Raw genomic sequence first — 21,142 nt, 5'->3', positions numbered from 1 at the left:
TTTTGATGGGTCTCATAATTTATTTTCTCTGCGATAATGACAGTGTCTCTCTTTATGTCTGTTAACTTATCCTTTTATTGAAGATTTTGAAGACTGCATTCTCATGATTCACATTAATGATAATTTTGCCACAAGTATATCAATTATATTTGCAACTTTCGTCTGAAGTTCACTGATTAAGATTATTACCAGTTGTAAATGGGATGGGAGATAGTACAATTTGTATCAGATTGACAAATGGCTTAATAATTTACTTTGCATATTAACGTTGGATGATGATGAGCATTCATGTATAGCTCACCTTGTCAGTACATTTTATAGACTTTGGCAGCTCGTGAATGTCAAATCATCTTACGACACTAACATTCAATTTATAAAATTTCTCCCCTAGTAAAGCTTGATTTCGTTCACAATTTTTACACACCAATATGGTTTGTGATCTTCTTTTTGGTGTTTCAAAAAAATTTTCCTTCTGTACTTTCAACTAAGTTTTTAGCCATTTTGTCTAAAGCTCACTGGTATACATATAGCGGACAGAATCTAGGGTCAAATTTGAATCTGATTGTGGCTTATTGATATACTTTGCATATTGATAATCATTTTATTTTTTTAACATGAAGAACCATTTTTTACCGTAGACCTCAATTGGGTATGCAAAAATTTATGTTTTACACTGATTACTATTCTAACTAAGAAAGGGAAATGCATGCATAATTTATTTTTTCATATAGGAGTCAATTTCGTGATTCCAGTTGACATACGCTTACATTGTCGCCCAGGCTTAGTCTTCCAACACTTCTCTATTTTTTATCAGATGGGAACTGCAATTCATTTTTCTGTGTCAACATGATAGCCTATTCTGGTCATTGCAAAAACTTCTGAATCTAATTTCACTATGAATCGAAGATTTTTCCATTTCCACTTTAAGATAAATCTTATGTTAGATGTATCGCACGGAATTTACTTTAACTGCACTCAACATTATTTTGCCTGCCTGATTATGTGCTTTATATTTCTTATTATTTTGAACTTTAATCTTTCGATACAGTCATAAGTAGATGAACCTGGAACGATTAGGCTCAAATCTAAATACGATTTGTCATTTAGGGCCTACTGTACATCATGCATGGATAAAGATACAAACCTTGTTTTTTGTCCTACATTATGAGAAAAACAAATTACCATGCACGGCAAAAAGTATGAATATACAGTGTGAATTACCCCTTAAAGATGATTTTATATACAGACAGAATATCATATTTGAATAACATGTTGGTTATTACTTTTAGAATTATTGTTTTAACTCGTTTTATCTAACTTTAATACCCAATAAGTATTTTCCATATTCTTCTGATCAGTTCACTGGCGAGTACACCGGTCTATAGTTAAGATCTTGAGAATTGCTTAATTCTTGTTAATGTGTATTTATTTCAGTAGTCATGTTGTAGTACAAAGTCTGGTTGATATAAACTGGGATTCTGTTTCAGGTAGAATTTATGTAAAATCATTTCCTGAATTTCATAATAATTACTGTTTCATTGCTATAATCTGATAATATGAGAATCATTCGCATTCACTTCAACTATCTGTAATACAAATACAGCAATCTTCTCTGTGTTAAGCTCTTAGCTTTTAAATATGCAAGAATTTTACCATGTCCATGAAACTCTATTCAGTCCATCTTAATTACTGTCTTATTTGACACATCATTGATTACAGATAAAGTTTACTGATATCAGTCCACCATTATTCATATTATGTGAGCCCTTTTTGGAAGTCATTCAGATGGTATGCATGTTTCTGATTTATAACTGCTGTCTATACATTAATCATCTGCATACTTTATGAGTCTGATGTTTACCAAAGAATGCATACCTATTTCAGAACCCTTAATTAAACAGTTTTATAGGGTAACAGATACATCTATACGGACCTTTACAATGTTGAATTATATACATTGTACCCCCTCAATTTATTCTGTTCACATCTACAATCTACCAAATATTTTGCTTACAATGATCTTTTGTAAGTAATCTATGCATGTATTATGTTTATGTGTAGTCTACTGGACAGGTGAACATCTAGATTTAGCCATACAGCTAATTTGTATTCAAATCAGAAGTCTTAACCTAAAGATTGATGCATTCATTGAAAGTAAAGTATCTATCGAGATTATTGCATTCCATAATACACGTGTCTGATGTCTAAATTTGAATTTTGCGGTCACGATTGCATGCACTGTACTTATGTCATTGTACATATTCCCACGTGTCATTTAGAGTCAGTCTGCTTTTATAGACCATTGGAACTTCTCTTACTGTATGTACCAAATTTCTTTGCAAGGTTCAACGAATCCCGGATGATTTCTTTTATTTCTCCTATTTCTCCCCTTTTCACTCGATTTGTCACTCAGCAGCCCGGAGTCTGTTCGTCACACTAGTGTACGCGCACCCAATCAGACACATCCTTACATTAAGCAAATACACTACACCCACCTGCACGCACCTTTCACCCTAATTTCAACACACCGTATTGGTAACAGAAATTTCAGCCATTTATGAACCTGGATGACGTTTTAAACGACGCTTTATTTACACCTCAGTGTAAATACTACACTGCAAACGAATTCAATATAGCTTTTAATACCACCAAAATCGATAAACCAATCAACTTTAGCTTTATGCACGTTAATATTAGAAGCTTGCAAAAAAACTTCGATACTTTCAGTGAGTTTTTATCCATATTGAATACTTTTCCATTTTCTTTGATCGCAATGTCAGAAACCTGGTTACATTCAACAACTCCAAACATTTTCAATATTGACAATTATACTTTAAAACATAACGATCGTAAACATGGAATGGGAGGAGGTGTCGCTTTTTACATTCATAATGATCTACATTTCAAAATAAGACATGATATTAAACTTGAAGGTATAGAATCGTTATTCATAGAAATTGTTGAGGACAATAAAAAAAATAAAATAGCTGGTATTATCTATAGACCACCAAATAACATCACTAACACATTTTTGGACAGACTGGAAACATGCCTCGAAAAGATATCACGCGAAAACAAGGACGTTTATTTCATGGGTGATTTCAATATAGACATTTCAAAGCCTTACACTCCACTTGGTCAACAGTTTATTGATTTATTTTCCTCATTTTCTTTTAAATCACTCATTAATAAACCAACGCGGATAACTAGCACAACACATACAATACTAGATAATATTTTTTCCAATGTAGATACTTTGAATGATAAAGACAACAACGGTATAATTTACTATGACATTTCAGATCATTTACCCATATTCACGATATGTCAAGATGACAAACACTTACCAAAACAACAAAATAACGAAAAAATTACTCGACGAAAAGAAACTAAACGTAACATACAATCTCTCAAAACTGATTTGAGTGCAGAGGGTTGGGCAGATGTTTATAGAGAAGACAATATCAATGAATCATATGACATATTTTTAAATAAACTTCTTTACTATTATGACAAAAATGTACCACTGACAAGAATCAAACCCCATAAAAATAAGAATAAACAACCATGGATCACCCAAGGTATAATTCAATCAATATTCACCCGTAATCGATTATATAAGATATCGCTTAAATCACCAACTCAAGAACATCAAAACAAATACAAGAAATACCGTAATAAATTAACCTCAATAATCCGCTTGGCTCGAAGATCGTACTTTTCTAATAAAATTGAAAACAATAAGGATAATAACAAAACATTGTGGCGTACAGTAAATAAAATGTTAAATAAAAATACGCGTGATTTTAACAATGTTGATTTCCTTTTAAACGGGCATAAAACGCAAGACCCTTCCGAAATTGCTAATGCATTTAATTCTTTTTTTACCAATGTTGGTCCTAACCTTGCATCTAAAATTGCATCTAATGCCAATGACTTTTCGACATATTTAAGTAATCATGCCGAACATTCTTTATTTTTTAACCCTACCAATACTCATGAAATCATAGAAATTGTTCGGTCTTTTAAATCTACCAAATCCAGTGGCCATGACGGTATCAGTGTATGTTTACTTAAAGAAATAATTCATTTTTTAGCTTCTCCGCTTTCTTATATATTCAATTTATCTCTCTCAAATGGAATTTTCCCGGATCAACTAAAAATTGCAAAAATAATTCCTATTTACAAAAAAGAAGACCCTTGCCAAATCTCTAACTACCGTCCCATTTCATTATTACCCAGCATATCCAAAATACTTGAAAAAATTGTTTATACACGATTATACTCTTTTCTGGACACAAATAAATTGTTAATCTCAAATCAATATGGCTTTAGGAAAAATCATTCAACCGACTATGCAATCTTACAACTACATGACAAAATAATAGATTCACTTTCTAAAAATGAACACACCGTTGGGGTCTTTATGGATCTATCAAAGGCATTTGACACTATGGATCACCATATTCTTTTGTATAAATTAAAGACTTACGGAATAAGAGGTATTGTTTTATCATGGTTTACTGATTATTTATCCAACAGACGTCAGTATGTTAATTTTCATTATAAATCATCCCAAGTTTGTACCGTTAAGTGTGGGATACCACAGGGCTCCATCCTAGGCCCACTATTATTTCTAATTTATATGAATGATATAATTAATGCATCACCTGTACTTACCTATGTTCTCTTTGCTGATGACACTAATGTATTTTATTCTCACAAAAACTTAGACATGCTTGAAACAATATTTAATCACGAATTAGATAAATTGTCTATGTGGTTTAAGTCGAATAAACTCTCCTTGAATATTAACAAAACAAATTTCATATACTTTAAACACCTTAATTCTAAACATACATTTCGTGGTTCCATTAAAATTAATAACATAAGTCTCGTTGAAAAACAAGAGACAAAATTTTTAGGGGTAATAATCGATTCTAATTTAACTTGGAACAGCCACATTCATAATGTTAGCACACTAGTTGCCAGAGGTATTGGTATATTATATAAACTCAAATATTGTCTTTCCCAAAGATCACTATTTATGTTGTACAATTCTTTTATTTTATCACACATTTCATATTGCAATATATTGTGGGGTAACAGCAATATAACAAAAATAGATTCAATTCTGCGCCTTCAAAAAAAGGCACTCCGTATTTGCTCCCACTCGCAATATTTAGCTCACTCTGATCCCATTTTTCGGAAACTCAAAACGTTGAAAATAAACGATATCCATACTTTACAATCTGCCATTTTTATGTACAAATTCTCAATCAATGCTATACCTACATCCTTTCAAAACATTTTTACTTACAATAGGGACATTCATTCATATCCTACACGTCACTCATCAGACTTTCATTTGACAAACCCGAAAATAATTTTAGCACAGAAAACAATTAGACACCACGGCCCAGATATATGGAACAACATACCCAATCATATCAAACTCACTGCATCTGTCTTTTCTTTTAAAGCTTCATTAAAAAAATACCTTTTATCCAGATATTCATAAATCTCCCAACTGCACTTGCACCCACTAGCACACACTAGCACACACTTCATTTTTCAATTTCTACTTTTTTTTCCCTTGGTTTGATGATTCGTGACATTAATTTTTTTTACAGACACAATTAATTTCTTAGGTTTCCATGTAGCCCTTCCCTTTTTTGGCTGCTATGCTTCAAGCATGTATTTGCTTATATAGTTTGCCTCTGCATTTTACTCATTATATATATATATTTTTTTAATGTATTTATGTCTTCAGTCACTACATATAAGATTGTCACTTGGTTATATACTTTATGCTATATTATGATTATGTTTCAAGCATTGTTAATTTGTTATGTATATTATTTCAATAAATGCAGAAAATCCTGCAAAAAAAAAAAAAAAAAAAAAAAAAACTTCATTTAGATTCTGAATAATTAAATTCGGCTCTAACAATAACTCATATTCCTAGACAGGGGGGGGGGCTCAAATTATATTTTGATGGAGGTCTACCTCATGAAAACCTGAAATGGGGGTCTAAGGAACTGACCACAAGGGTAAAATGCGGGGTCTTGGCAACTAAAAATATACTGTGAAAAATGGTCTATGGAACTAGATCACGGTACAGTAAACGGTGCACGCTAGCGCTGTGCACGTATCTGTTAGTGCTTTCAGTACATGGAGCTGCTAGCTGAGGGAGATGTGAAGCCGTGTGTGCAGCTCTCGCATGCGGTGCTAGCGCTGGACAAATTTGGCAGGGCTAGGGAACTGAGATGTTTCGTAACGGGGGTCTTGCGAGCGATGCGGGCAGCTTCTGAACCGAACTTTTATCATTCGGAGAATTTAGAGAGCTGAAAATTAGGTCTGAAAAAGAGGCTCATCAAAGCAGCACATCCCCACACTACCAATATATGAGTCCCCCCCCCGGGTCCTAAACCCCATTTTTCATTTGCTTCATAGTGTGGAGCGTTGTGGCCCATTGGATTAGTCTCCAGACTTTGAAACAGAGGGTCGTGGGTTCGAATCCCAGCCATGGCGTGATTTCCTTTGGCGAGAAATTAATCCACATTGTGCTGCACTCGAACCCAAGTGAGGTGAATGGTACCCGCTAGGATTATTCCTACAGATACAGATACTTGAATGTTTTAGTGCCTATTAATATGGCAGCTCAGCTACAGCCGGGGTAGTAAAATGATACCAAGTATCAAGGCGCAGTTGAGTATATGTACATAGGATACATAGTATCTGCACTATATAAATGGACATACTATTATTATTATTATTATAGTATAAAAGCTGTTCTAAGACCCTTTTACCCGTTGGCCCCGTACAAGGACAGTCTGGATTGCAGCAACCCATCTCCTTATTCTGTGTGCTTTCAGTGAGGAGCTAGGACCAGCCTTACTGCGGCAGCCCGAACACAGTGTACAACACTGTCTGAAGATGTGTCGAGGTCCCCGGGGCAAGGACAAGCCTAAACTTTTTAATCTTTCTATATTTTGTTGCAGTGGCGCTCTACATGCAGGCCTAACAAACTATTATTTGGTGGCGCATCGGGTGGACACAGTGCAGCGTCATGGGCCGGTCACATTAAGTTGGTACCACATTTGGGTCTGCATGTGTTTACAAATTACAGTGAAAAAGAGGTAAGGCCAAGACAACCTCCAGAGCTGGGCCAAATGCCTGGCTGCTTTGGTACGGTATTTGGCCTTTTGAGCATTTCACAGATTTTTAGGCCCATCCTTCTTTTCTTAATGTAACCAGGGTCTTTGAACCCCATTTTGGAGTTGGCTACAGCATACCTACTTTATCCTCATATTTTATAATAAAAGTTGATAGCACCCCAGGGATTTATACATCTACTAACATACAGAGAATATCTTAAAAAGCCTTGGCTGTATGCATATTTCCCTGTATTCATTCAAAGCCCTACCATTGTTCACTTTGATGATCCAAAATACAGACAATGTACAGCATCAGATACAGCGTACATAGTATCTACTAATGACAGCCACTGAGAATGGGCCTATCTAATAATTACAAGTATGCAGCAGTAGAGGTGTGCACAAAATGAAGTTATGATATTGTTTGGTGAGGGGTGAGTGGCCGGGAAACAAGACCGTCACCTAAGTTAATTTCAATTATGCTCCTGGCAATTGTTGCCGATGATACATGGAAAGGTTAATAACCATAGCTAATAACCACACCATTCACACTATGCTATGAGTAATGCTAAGACTCATCCATACTCTACAGACATGACAATCACCATGTCATCTTTGATCGTGTGTGTGTTGTAGACATGTGTTGTTTGTAACCATAATTCTTAATAATCTGGCTTCGAATATTCATCCATTTCAAACTCTACCTGTCACTGATAAATGTAATATTTTAGGAAACAGGCTTGTTCTGGCATGACCTTTAACCTTGACTTGGTAACATGTTATTCTCATCATGTGATATTTCATCCAATTGTTTTTACACTGTACATCATGCATGAAATTTGGTCAAATAAAGTTTATTTACCTTGTTATAGTGACCTGATATTTTTCTCAAATAAATGTATGATACTTGATGACCATCAACATTTCATGGATTTCCTTTAAATATAAATTTAAGATTTATTTTTAGAATTCTACATTTTCATTTTTTTGTAGTATGATACCATAATGCAGTCAATATCTGATAAACCTGGTATGACCTTAGATATTGATTTGCAACCTGACTTTTGTTAAATGATTACCGGTAGTGATACTAAAAATTCTACTTAAAAAAATAATAAAATTTCTTGAAAAAAGTTTATCAGGTCAAGAAGTAGAAGCCACTGCTGTTCTTGTTTGGATGCTTCCGCTATGCAGGCAAGGCAACAATTAATGTCTGCATTGTGCAATCAATCCTTAAAGAGGGTATGTAGCATTATAATATGTATATCAACTAAAGTTGGTAAGCCTCTCATGACCCCTATGACATACTAAGGGTGCATATCCACGATCATGTCTAGACAACCTTGTGTTGCTTGCAGATGAGAAATTTTTATTTCATACTCTCTCCCTAGCACTATGCAGAACAACCCTGTTCATACCTGCTAGCTAAATGTACCTTATCAAAGGACGTGATGTTTGGATAAAAAAATTGCATAAGAGATCTACATGTACATGTACATACACCACTAAATGCCTACTCCTTCTCAAGTGGACGCAACCCTGTTCACACTTGATACCTTATCCGAGGGTTTAAGGTTTGGATCAGAACATTGCAGAATTGATCTTCACATACATACACCAGGGCGCGACAAACCCGCTTGCCCGGGGCAAGTGAAAATGACGTGCGGGCAAGCACCTCTCAAAGCCAATTGCCCGATCGGGCAAGTGGTTGTTGCGTCTTTTTTTTCTGTACCGTACCTCGTTTTTCCATAAATCATCCAAAATCCACACTCAAATCATGAATAAGCCTTAAAAAATATCGAGTAGTTTCAAATTCCGAAATTGCGTTATTTTTTCTGTACCACGTATTTCCATACATGGTACCAGGTATGAAAAAAATCAACGCAATGGCCGGGAAACAGTTGAATGTAGTATAGGGGTCCATTATGACTACCACCATGTGCAATTTCTAATGCACATTTTCCCCCTTCCGATATCACAATTCTGTGATAAAATAATTAGAATTACACAGGAAATAAATAACAGAGTCTAGTAACCTCGCATTGGTGAGTTGTCATGTCATTCGGCTTTGCTTTTCAAAACGGCCTATTAACATCCAAAATAAGTTGCCGTATTTGTTAATTATAACTTAAAATTCATTTGTTTCCCTTTTTGAGGGGATGAGGTAAATATCAGACAATAAATCATCAAACAAAGCTCCATCTATTTTACAAGGCCGGCGGGAGGCTCACACACGTGCGCATTCTAGCTAGCCAGTCTGAGCTCTGTCTCTCTGCCAGAGCTCTGGGGGACAATTCGCTCAGTAAAGGCCCCAATGATGGTGATTTTCTGTTTCAGACAGAGTTTACATTTCGGGTATATTATTCAAAACTTCCAATAAAGTTTGATGATTTCTTCATTGTCATGTATATTTAAGTAATTAATGAAAACATTCTCACCAAATTTAGACTCCCCCATAGAGAAATGCAATTTTCGTAGAAATCTGTGTTTTCAAAGAACTTCAGGAAAAGTTAGGGTATGTGGGCCTTTATTACATGGCCGAGTACAGGTTATTGTACTGGAATAGGCGAAGTAGAAATTAGATATTGAATTCATTTATATCAAAGTTCAACTCACAGTCACACCCACACAAACACATGCACACACACACACACCCAAGATTCTAAGCTTAGTGAAAAAAATTACTTAAAAATCATACAATATTAAACAATATGTTACTAATAATTCATTAATAAGTGAACAGGTATTCTTCAAAATAGAAAAAAAAGTAGCATGTGAAAACATGGTGATAAAATTATTGACCGAGTGGAACATCATAAAATGATGAAGAAAAGACTTGATGGTTTCCAAATAATTTTTTTTTTTAAATCAAGGAAATATGGAAAATAAATGACCATTTCATGGATTTAAAGATGCAAAATGTGAAATTTTAGCCACTCCACTTTTGATGATAAAATAATTTTTTCAGAGTCAATAAAGAGCTGAACATTTTTCACTGGCTTTCTTTATAGTTTCCAACTACGGTAAATGAAAGCAATTCTAAGGAAATATGTTACGCAGGTAGCCATTTCATGGATTTAAAGATGCAAAATATGAAATTTTAGCAACTTTTGTTGAAGGGTTTTTAAAACCTTAAATACCCATAAAATATTGATTTTTTTTTCTCCAAAATAAATGTAAAGACTCAGGCCTACATTGCTGAAAATATCCTTTTCAATGTGTGTTCTTTTATACTGGACATGATTCTCAATTGTTATTTAGTATACCTTAATAAAAATAAGAGTAGTGCCGTCATAATGAAAAAATTATTTAAAAAATTGGGCAAGCAGTTTTTTCTATCGGGCAAGCAAATTTTTTCATCACTTGCCCAATAGGGCAAGTGACAAAAAAATTTTTTGTAGAGGCCTGCATACACATACACCACCTTCATAGTGTTTGCCTTCTCCTTCTTGAGGAGATTTCTACCTTATCCATGGTTGTGAGGTTTGGAGCTTTGGATCAAAACATAGCATACTAGATCTACAAGCATACATGTACATCACATTCATAATGTACTCTGTCCCAAGCAGAAATGAGCCTTATCATACTTTATCCAGCCAAATTTAAGTAAAATATTAATAACCATTGTGACATCATAAAGTCTAAGCAAAATAACGCACAATCCACATGTGTGCAGCATGTAGGTCTATGACTGCATATAAGAACATTGATATTTAAGTAAAATACTACCCCCCCAAAAAAAAATAAATGAATAAATAAAAAAATAATAAATAATAAACAAACAAATAACTCAATCAATCAAAAAATTAAAATGTAGAAAAATAATAAATAAATACATAAATATATTCAAATAAATAAAAAAATTAATCAAAAAATACATACAAGTGGAGAGGAACTCTGGCAGTCTCACCTGCATCGCGCGATTCAATATAGCAGCAGTGCTAATTTTTAAAACTACTATAAAATAATTATTAACAAAAAACACCATTCATATAATGATACAATACTACATTCATGGGCAATAAATGATGTTTGACCTTGATCATGCGACCTACATTTTAGACTTGTCAGTGATACTTGATTACCCCTATATCCACATTTTATAAACTATATCTATAAACTTTGAAAGTTATGACAGCAATACAATAATTACCTCCAAATTGGCCAAAGTTCAATGACCTTAAATGACCTTTGAGTTTGACTTTGGTCATGTGACCTGAAACTGGCAAAGGATTTTCAATGATACTTGATTACCCTTTACGTCCAAGTTTCATGAATCAGATCCATAAACATTTAAAGTTATGATGGTAATTCAACAAATACCCCCAACTTGGCCAAAGTTCGTTGACCTTAAATGACCTTTAACCTTGATCATGTGACCTGAAACTCGCACAGGATGTTCAGTGATACTTAATTGCTCTTATGTTCAAGTTTCATGAATCAGATCCATATACATTCAGTGTTATGATGGTAATTCAACAGATACCCCTAACATGGCCAAAGTAAATTGACCTTTGACCTTGGTCATGTGACCTGAAACTCGCACAGGATGTTCGATGATACTTGATTACTCTTATGTCCAAGTTTCATGAATTAGATCCATAAACTTTTAGAGTTATGATGGTAATTCAAAAACTTCGGTTATGATTTGGTGTTGATGCTGCCGCCGTCGGAAAAGCGGCGCCTATAATCTCCCTCTGCTTCGCAGCCGAGACAAAAAATGAATGATAAATACGGTTATTATTTAACTTAAGCAAAATACTTAGTTAAATATCTAACATTCAGATAATATGCCCTCTTTCGATAAAAGTGGCCTTTCCCAAAAATATTGATATTCAAAGCCTGTCTGATTAATGGCATTTAATTGAGGACCTTTCTGCTCTGCACCTGATATTTATGTTCTTCTACACATTCATGGTTTGTCTAGATACAGTATATAAGAATATTTCTGCTTTTCATTAGAGCTATGTAGGATCCAGGATTTGACAAGGATGAACAGCTACTTGTAAGTGAAATATAGAAACCTGTACCTGATATAAAACCGAAAGAGGATGTTGCTGCATGCAAATGGTCACCTGATTATAATATAATACTATTGGATCTACATGGCACTTATCAAGCAAAGAGCTGCAATCACACAATATTTCTCAATTTTCAACAGAAAATAAGCAACATATTTTAATGAATGTCAAGTCCTTTTTATCATGAATTTCTAACAGATCTATTTAAAAAAAAGGATGTTTTGAGATTCTGATGAAATTTGATACAATTTGTCCCCTCATACCCAACAGTGATATACTATAGGTTTAACTCCACTGGAGCAGGGGATGAATTCTGTATAAAAATTACCCAAGACAGACCTTCATTTTTGAGGAGCGCGATCGCGCCGGCGCTCCTACCGCGCTCCTTAAAAAAAATAAGGAGAGCAAAAAATCGCGCTCCTCAAAAAAAAAAAAAAAATTGCAAAAAAAAATTCCTAAAATTTCACATTTCACATCTTCAAATCCATGAAATAGCCTTCTTTTTTCCATAATTCCTTGAAATTACTTTTAGTAGAAATCTATCAGAAGAATGAAGAATATTCATCTCTTTCCCGACTCTGATTTTAATTTAATCTTGGTAAATATTGCAGTCCCATGTAGTCCCATATGTAGATTTTCATGGCAACACCATGTAAGTCTACATGTGGGACTACAATATTTACCGAGGTGAGTTCAAATCAGTGTCGGGAAAGTGGTGAATATTCTTCATTTTTCTGATAGTTTTCAACTAAATCAAAGTAATTTCAAGCAATTATGGAAAAAAGAAGGCCATTTCATGGATTTAAAGATGTAAAATGTGAAATTTTAGCAATTTTTTTTAAGCAATTTTTTTTAAGCATGATTATTTTTAAGCAATTTTTTTTTTTTTTTTTTTAGCAGAAGCATGACATCTTGTAAACGTATTGACATGACCAGGCCTAGTTTCATCACAGATTAATTAATAGCTAACACAGCTATTGCATATATAAATTGTTAAGAAAAATCTACAATTTATCATACATGTATTGTAATGAATTGATTTGAGCTCCTCACGGAGAGCGATTCTGAGGAGCTCAATTGAGCTCCTCAAAAAAATAAGGAGAGCGATTTATTGAGCTCCACGAAATTATAAACGTGAAGGTCTGCCAAGAGCCTCCTTAAACCTCCTTATTCATCATATGTAGTTGGTGTAAGGAAATATACAAACATGTACATCTAAGCATTCCAAACAAATTGTTAATTTGCTCTTCAACAAGAAGACAGGTATAATCCTTAAAAAGGCATGCCTCCAATCCAGGATAGTAACAGAAATATCCAAACAAATATTGGGAAAACATACCATAACAAAATCCAATCTTTAAGCACAAAGAATTACAATTTTTCTTCTCTTTTTGTTTATTACACTTGTCCCCATTTTAACATATTACCATGGTATTAATAGACTACCCTTTTTGATAGTTTTTTTTGTGGACAGCAATATACTCGTACCCTACAATAAAAATGTACCCACCTGTTGTAAAGATGCTAGTTCTATGCTGTCTAATGACGAGTTGATAGTTGGATTGATAGCCGATACCAATGCTGCTACCTCCATGTGTCTAGTACACACCACAGGAAAACCATTCAAATATAACCAACTCTTCTCCGTGATACCTGTACAGAATTTGATTTTTAAAAAATGAAGAAAAAAAAAGCACAGACAGGTGATACATGAAATATTTCTAAAACATTCTAGACAAAAGAATAAAAGGAAATGGGAATAAACTCAAATTCAAAGTACAAGGAACACAGTTTTTTAAGAAGGGCTATGAAACACCCATGTCAAATATTTTGGAGCAATAGTTTTGCATAAATACAAATTTTGCTCAGCTTTAGACTGGTTTTTTCGAAATGTAGATTTATAATACCATGATTTTGACAATATACCGGCTGGAAAAAAGTCCTTGAACTGTTACTTTTATTATTCATAAGTATAAGTCTAACTCAAGCTTTATTGCTGGTACATGTAGGATGGTGATTGTTTGTTACACACATTACCTGGAGAGTAGATCATGAATAGAAAGAGGCCTACACAATTAGGATTATGGCAGAAAACACCCTCTAATTATACTTTTGTGAAAAACATGAAACTAATATAACAGGACACAAAAATAGCAGACAACTTTTATTCTTGTAAGTTCATCCATGTTAAAGATAATACCAGTTGTGGTAACAATCTCAAAATGAGTTCAAACAGAATCCAATATAACATTACCACCAGTGTTTGTATGGATAAATACAAAATATGTGCCAAGTGGCTCCGGAAGAAAATGCATAATTGCTGAGAAATTATCAAAATAAGCACAGAATTCCATAAAATATTGGGTATTTTTCCAAGCAGTATTAATACACTGTCCCACATATGCTTTTCTGTGTTATTGATCATCAGAATCATCAGTTTTGAGCTAAGATTTCATTTCACAAAGATACATTAATGTACCAGATCTAGATATATAACATATTACATTATGGTGACAACTAACCTTGATTTTAAACATATTCTAATGAAATTATTATTTGAGAGTCAAAAAGGGCCTAAGCTTTCGATCCTAGCAGAATCTTCATCGTAGGCATAATGACAAACATATAAATTGGAACAACCATAATATAGACCACAGACATGTAACAGCAACACTAGAAACAAGGAGACAAAAGGGCATTAGTGAGTAGAGATGACCAATCAGGTTAGTGAAGGGGATGAAAGAAAAGGAGTAGGCAGACAAATTATTATTTGCTGCAACTACTACCTTTACCTTGAAACAAAATATGATTCATAATTCGTGAAAGTAAGCTTTACATGTTTGCATATTCTGATGTCATGATTTTCCCACCTGAAAGGTTGTATAAAGAAAGTACTGCATTAGTATAAAGTCACTTTATTCCTATAAATGAAAGACCATCTCTTCAGGGGGGAACTGTGATTACACATAATTCAAGAGCAGGATGTGGGAAAGCAGAGCTACATGTATCCTGAATACGATGACTATCTTTCCCATGAAAATGTTTTTATGTAGGCGTTGCCTCCGGACTCCTCAAGCACCATTGAACTGAGCTGAGGGGGTGGAGTATGGAGGAGGCACTCTCATCACATCCATTTTGATAAGATGCGTTGAGAAAAATGAGAAATAATCTTTTATCTAGGTTTGTCTGCACAAGCAAGTCATCCAGGCTCTCTGGTGTCCACATCAGAATGTATAACGATAATTTTATGTAGAGGAACAAGTTGTTTTTCCATCCACTTAAAAGGTCAAGTTCACCTTAACACCAAGTTGATTTGAATTGAGAAAAATCAAACAAGCACAGCACGTACAGTACATTCATCCAAATTTAATGTCAAATATGAAAGTTGAATACATTTTCAAATTTGGCCGAATTTCACAAAACATATCAACTTGCATGCATGAAACAGGAGATATGCAAAATCATCCACTCACTTTTTTGTATCTTACAAGAAAAACACACTTTTTCATTTTATCTAGGTCTTAGAAATTCTTAAGCAGCTGTTGACTGAATCACAATACATCTGCAGGTAACAAGACAGTGCTACATTTACATAAAAAATAAAACAATGTTTTTAATTAAACTAAGGAAAAGGTTAAAGAAGTCATAATTATTTTTTATTAACAAACAAGAAAAGAGTGAGTGTGTTAATAATGTCACAGGTTAATTCACACATTTAGCATATTGGGGCATAACTGTTTATTGAAATTGTTTGTTTTGCTTGATTGATCTCTATTTAATGTAATTCCCTTAATATTGGGTTGACTTTGCCTTATAAAGTCCGTATTTTCAAATTACAATACAAGTTTTATTTTCTTTTAAAATCAAGCTATGCATAGGAAATCTGAGGCAATTTTCTAACTGACCAAACAAGCATATGTGCATATTGTAGTTTTTGGTGTTAACCTACATACTACTTGGAAAGTAACCTCGTCAATGTAGATGCAGCACTGTTTTGCTCTAAATGGTACAAAAGTTCCAGTTATAGTACTGAGTTCTGTTGAAATGTTACAATTTGTGCCCAACTTCATTGAAAGACCCACATTCATGAATGAGACAGGATCAAATTCCGATGAAGCTTACAAAATATTTTAATTTCTGTAGAGTGCTTTACTTTATTCCATTCAATAATTTAAGAATAATTGATTTTGAGACATATTTCTTTAAGGCTCATTTTATTCACCTGGAAAGATAAGTCAGATCTAAGAAGATGAAGTCGTAGCTTTGTAGGGCAGGTTAATGAATTCTTCCTTTCCAACAATGCCTCAAGACTCCATCCATCCTGGACAGATTTCCTTTTTTTTCCAAGTCATAAAAAGGAGCCGAGACGATTAAATAAGGCAAACATCAATGATTCTAAAACTTATACTTAGTTATCACTGACATAGAATGTATTTTTCTGCTTATAAACATGGCAATAATTTCTTTGCTTTGCAATAATGAGACTCAGTATATATGTTCTAACATTGACTGATATTTGAAGAAATCAATCTTTCAGACTCAAGAAGAGGGTAGCATTAGACATTTTCTTAGAGATTTCCAACTAAATCCAACCTCACACAACCTGTGAAGAGGTAAAGATAGATTCCTGTTAAAAATACCCTACTCTAAAACCAAAGCAACTCTTTTAGCTACGCAGCTCCGAAACTGTGGAACCAACTTTCCCTTAGAATTAGAATGGCCCAATCTATACCTGTTTTCAAAACATTATTGAAGACACATTTGTGTAGGGAAGCGTTTAAGTATTTCATCATTTTTAGTAAATGTATAAGCAATAGGAGTAACCAAAGCATAGTAGAGTGTATCTATATAGTGGCTGCACTATACAAATTTATCACATCATTATATAAGGTACTGGTAATTTGAAGGAAATAAATAAGGTCAATGTGCATTTCATGGATGTAATTTAGATATCAAATGGAAATTTTTAGCAACTTTTGTGGAAGATTTTTTTTTCTTTCCATATTTTGGACACGGTCAAAAGGTTGACAAAATGGCAAACAGTTTACTTTTACAGTCTACTTTTAATGGTCGTTTTGACTCCACCCTACTTTCATCTTACCCATGCTGATAGGCTGCCCTCTTTTGTCCTCATTCCCTTTTCCATGCCAAGTGACCTCAGCAGTCCCTTCTCCTTTCTCTCCAAACACGACCCATGCATGGTCTTCAGATAGGGCTAGATGTACATCTTTGAAGTTCAGGATCTGACACGCAGCAACCACAGCTAAAGCAACGCCAAAACAGTCTAGCTGGTTTCCTAACAAGTGAGGAGTTCAAGAAATTGAAATGACATTGAACATTCTGAATGGTTTAAAAAGAAATCCACTCTCATTGGGAAGAACAATGAATATACTAATGATTGACCAACTGTATTTGCACAGGTCAGTTGAATCTTTGATCTACCATCATCCTGCAAGTCTTATTTTCATTCCCAAAATCAAGCATATGCCCTGCAATTAATTGCAAATTTGCAATTGATCGCTAATCTGCTCCATGAAACAAGGAGTGTAATCTGATTTGCTATCTGTGATCAATCAATTATAAAATTGCAACAGAATATTTACGATTGATTGCAAATATTTTCTTGCAACACCCCCTTAAATACAAATATCAGTATAGTTCCAAATCGACACTGATTTCTCAATGATAAATTTTGCACTTGTCGATTAAAGGGGTGACTAACCAATCAAGAGATGAAACTTATATCTACATAATTCAGGATTTTATATTAAAATTTTCATAATTTAATTTTGTCAGCCTTTACAGTCTGGTCCAGATTACATGATAAACTTATACTTTGGGTGAGTGGCCTTGCCTGTGATACAAGACTCACTATAGCAGCATTGATGACTTTGTTAACATTTAAAAAATTATAAACCAATCTTCTAACCTTCACATTTTACCATCAAATTTGGATGCGAATCAGTCTTTTCTAAGCTTCAATGAATTTTTTTAACAAATGCAATTTACATGTACATGCTTTTGTAAAGAACATGATAAGTGTCTGTGTATTCATGTATTTCACTCAGCCACACACAGAAAACACCGTGTTCAGATTATCTCCCACATACCGAGACATCCCAGGGAATCTGTGTGTGGATATGAGATTGTTCCAGTCATTCCAAAATTTTGATTTTCAACTTCCTGTAGCTTCTTTGTGATCAAGCCAATCACTAAAACATTCCTGTGAAGGACATGTGTAATAAACTGGGAAGTTCTCATTTTCATTGATCTTTCTTTGGCCATTTCATGACTTTGGATTCTGAAACCAATTAATGTGAGGGGCTATCCTCTCTGTGATTGGACCACAGAACCACAATCTCTTAATTATTGATATGTGCTTAGAAAAGATCACTGAAGATAGCCTGTGTAAAAATATTGTTCATATTTGTTCATTCTAAGTGGAATTTGTGCAGAGCCCTTACTTTTGTCCCCTCCACTAATTTAAAAAAATACTTCTCCAAAACCCCCTTCTTTCTTTCTCTTTTTTCTTCTTTTTTTCTTCTTACTTCCAGTGGGAACTTGGATTTGAACCTCTCACTGCAGAACGAAGCATCTCCAGTCTGTCTCCTTACTCACTGAGCTAGCAGTAATTGTTGATAGCCATGGGTTTCATAATGGTTATCTACCGATATTACGACTAATCTACTCTCCAAGAGTATTGGGTATTTATTTTTCTGACTAAATAAACTGATGCCATTGGGAATTACACACTTAAATCTCTTAGATAATTCTTGATAAACCTTCTCCATACTTTTTTTCAATTCTAGTGGAGGAGACATATGGAAGTCTTACCGTTTCTTTTGGAACCAAATTTATTTCTTTTTGTCAAACTTTGTAATATATCCCTTGAATGCTTGGTTTGAATTAAAAAGAAACTTTACTTAAGAATAAATGGCTGAAAAAACAACAACATTCAACAGCCACAACTGGAATTATACTAAAGATCATTCACAAGGCTTTAGACAGGCTTTGAAATACTTTTTTATCACACATCGATTATTTTCAATGTAAATTGACCTGAAATCACCTTTTACATGTACCTCGACCCAGTGACCTAAAACTATACTCACATATTCACTGATAATTGATAACTAGGCCTAGATCTATATGGTGTTTGCTGAATACACTATAATTCAAAGTATGAAAAAACATACTTTCACCTTTGGATATTTAACACACAAAGTTCATTAAATTGATGTAACATTTGAACTTGAATTTTTGACCAGAAATTCAGGCCAAACACTCAGTTCTATTTTTAACTCTACTTTATTACCAGAAATAGAATCTCAATGCACCTTTAAGTCAATTAAGACATTTCCATAACTTTGCCAGCTGTTGAAGCTGCTGCGGTTGACAAAAAAGCAGTGCCCATGTTCAGCTTCTGCAGGCGAGATTTATTTACTTTCTGACTTTTGACCTAATACTAATAGTAATCATGGTAATACTCAATTGTAATATCTGTTAAAAACTTTCTGATTTAACACTATTTTGCCAAAAAAATATTTGGAAATAGAATTGAATTGCAGAAGATGGATACTCAGTCATACTGTCTTTACGTTTATAGATTGAATTGTCTGAACTCTGATCACAATACTCATAGTAACACAAGCTTATTCAAGTTTCAACAGTACCGGTAGTTATGATTTTTTTTTATCTGCGAGTGATTGGCAAGAATTTTCAAACATAACACATCTTCAAAAACTGAAATGCACTTTGAAAATGTTGAATGTGAAAATGTGAAACAAACAATGGACCAGAAGCAGAAACAATGACCCAGTTTAATCAACATCTCGTGGGGACGCACTTGCCCCGCCCACTTTGCCCAATCACGTGGAATCGAATTCATATTTTGTCCAAAATTAAAGTTAATTTTGAACCGTCTCAGACTCATGATAGTGCATTTCCTTACCAGTCAAGTAACTGAAAAGAGATTGCAAGTGGGCCTTGTCTTTGTAGTATGCGCGAGAAAGGGAACTCCAGATAATGTCCGACACCTTTTTCACCATTTCTCGGTTAGCAAATTCTGATTTGTAGTCGCTCAAGTCGACAGATCCCTTCACTTGTGCCTCGAATTTCGCGCACAATGCCTCAACGTTCGGTAACTCAATGACTGGGAAGATGGGTTCAATGCACATGCGGTTCTCATCAGCAGCTTGACCCTGGGACGAAGAACGATTGCTCGTTAAAATGTTTTCCACCATCCCAATAACAACCGAAAGAATCGTCAAATTCGGTTCATGATCTCCTTCCAATTCTGAACGGAATATCTCCAAGATAGCCCGAACACTATCAACGGGGAAGAGCTTCCTCGTTTCATCACGGATACCCGCCATTGCGAAAAAGTTGATTTACCTGCCTTACGCATGCGCATTACAGGATGTCGAGATGATGAAGAATGAATAATATCATGCGCAGTGTGCACTTTACTTGAATGACGACGTTTTATCGCATCCCGTGTTTACATCGTTTTCTTCACTGTTCGAATCGCAAAAAAATGTGACCTCTCTAATAAATGTTTAACAAATGCAAAATATGGTGGAATAGAAGACAAATTATCATCTTAGCGGCCTATCCTGGGGTCCTTGGGGCCCGGGAGACCCTCCGGGAGGCCCTACTAGACTTGGAGGTAAGAAGCATCCAAGGTATCTAATTCTCGACTTCAATTTTCGCACCACCCAAATCCACATCACCAATATGCCAAATAGACGCCAAGTTCGGCACAAGTGGTAGTATGAGACACAATATTTCAGCTCGAATCTTGTGTAGATCAACAAAATACTTTTTAGCCTTGTTATACAGAACGACAGCGAAAAAAAAATGATACCTGAATTCGTCGCTAAGCCTATGGAAAATGATCTATTCGCATTGCCTGATAGTATAGATAATGAGCCCGGGATAATGAGATGGAGCTCGATGACA

The 21,142-nt window shown here is 34.5% G+C and overlaps 1 protein-coding gene across 1 annotated transcript in view; it reads right to left on the bottom strand.

Moving 5' to 3' along the window:
• The window catches only part of LOC121418791 (menin-like), a 36,633-nt gene extending 15,834 nt beyond the window's left edge, over positions 1-20,799 (bottom strand). The window contains exons 1-3 of the mRNA XM_041612926.1: positions 20,133-20,799; positions 17,283-17,477; positions 13,692-13,834 (exon numbers count right to left, since the gene is read on the bottom strand). Of these exons, the coding sequence (XP_041468860.1) occupies positions 13,692-13,834; positions 17,283-17,477; positions 20,133-20,556 (762 nt within the window). The 5' untranslated portion in view covers positions 20,557-20,799. The remainder of the gene's footprint in view (positions 1-13,691; positions 13,835-17,282; positions 17,478-20,132) is intronic.
• Positions 20,800-21,142: the final 343 nt, after the last annotated feature.

This window comes from Lytechinus variegatus, chromosome 7 (assembly GCF_018143015.1).
Source record: "Lytechinus variegatus isolate NC3 chromosome 7, Lvar_3.0, whole genome shotgun sequence".
NCBI classification, from domain to species: Eukaryota; Metazoa; Echinodermata; class Echinoidea; order Temnopleuroida; family Toxopneustidae; genus Lytechinus; species Lytechinus variegatus.
Note: the sequence above shows the minus strand (reverse complement) of the source record. Positions and strands in the feature narration are given on the sequence as shown.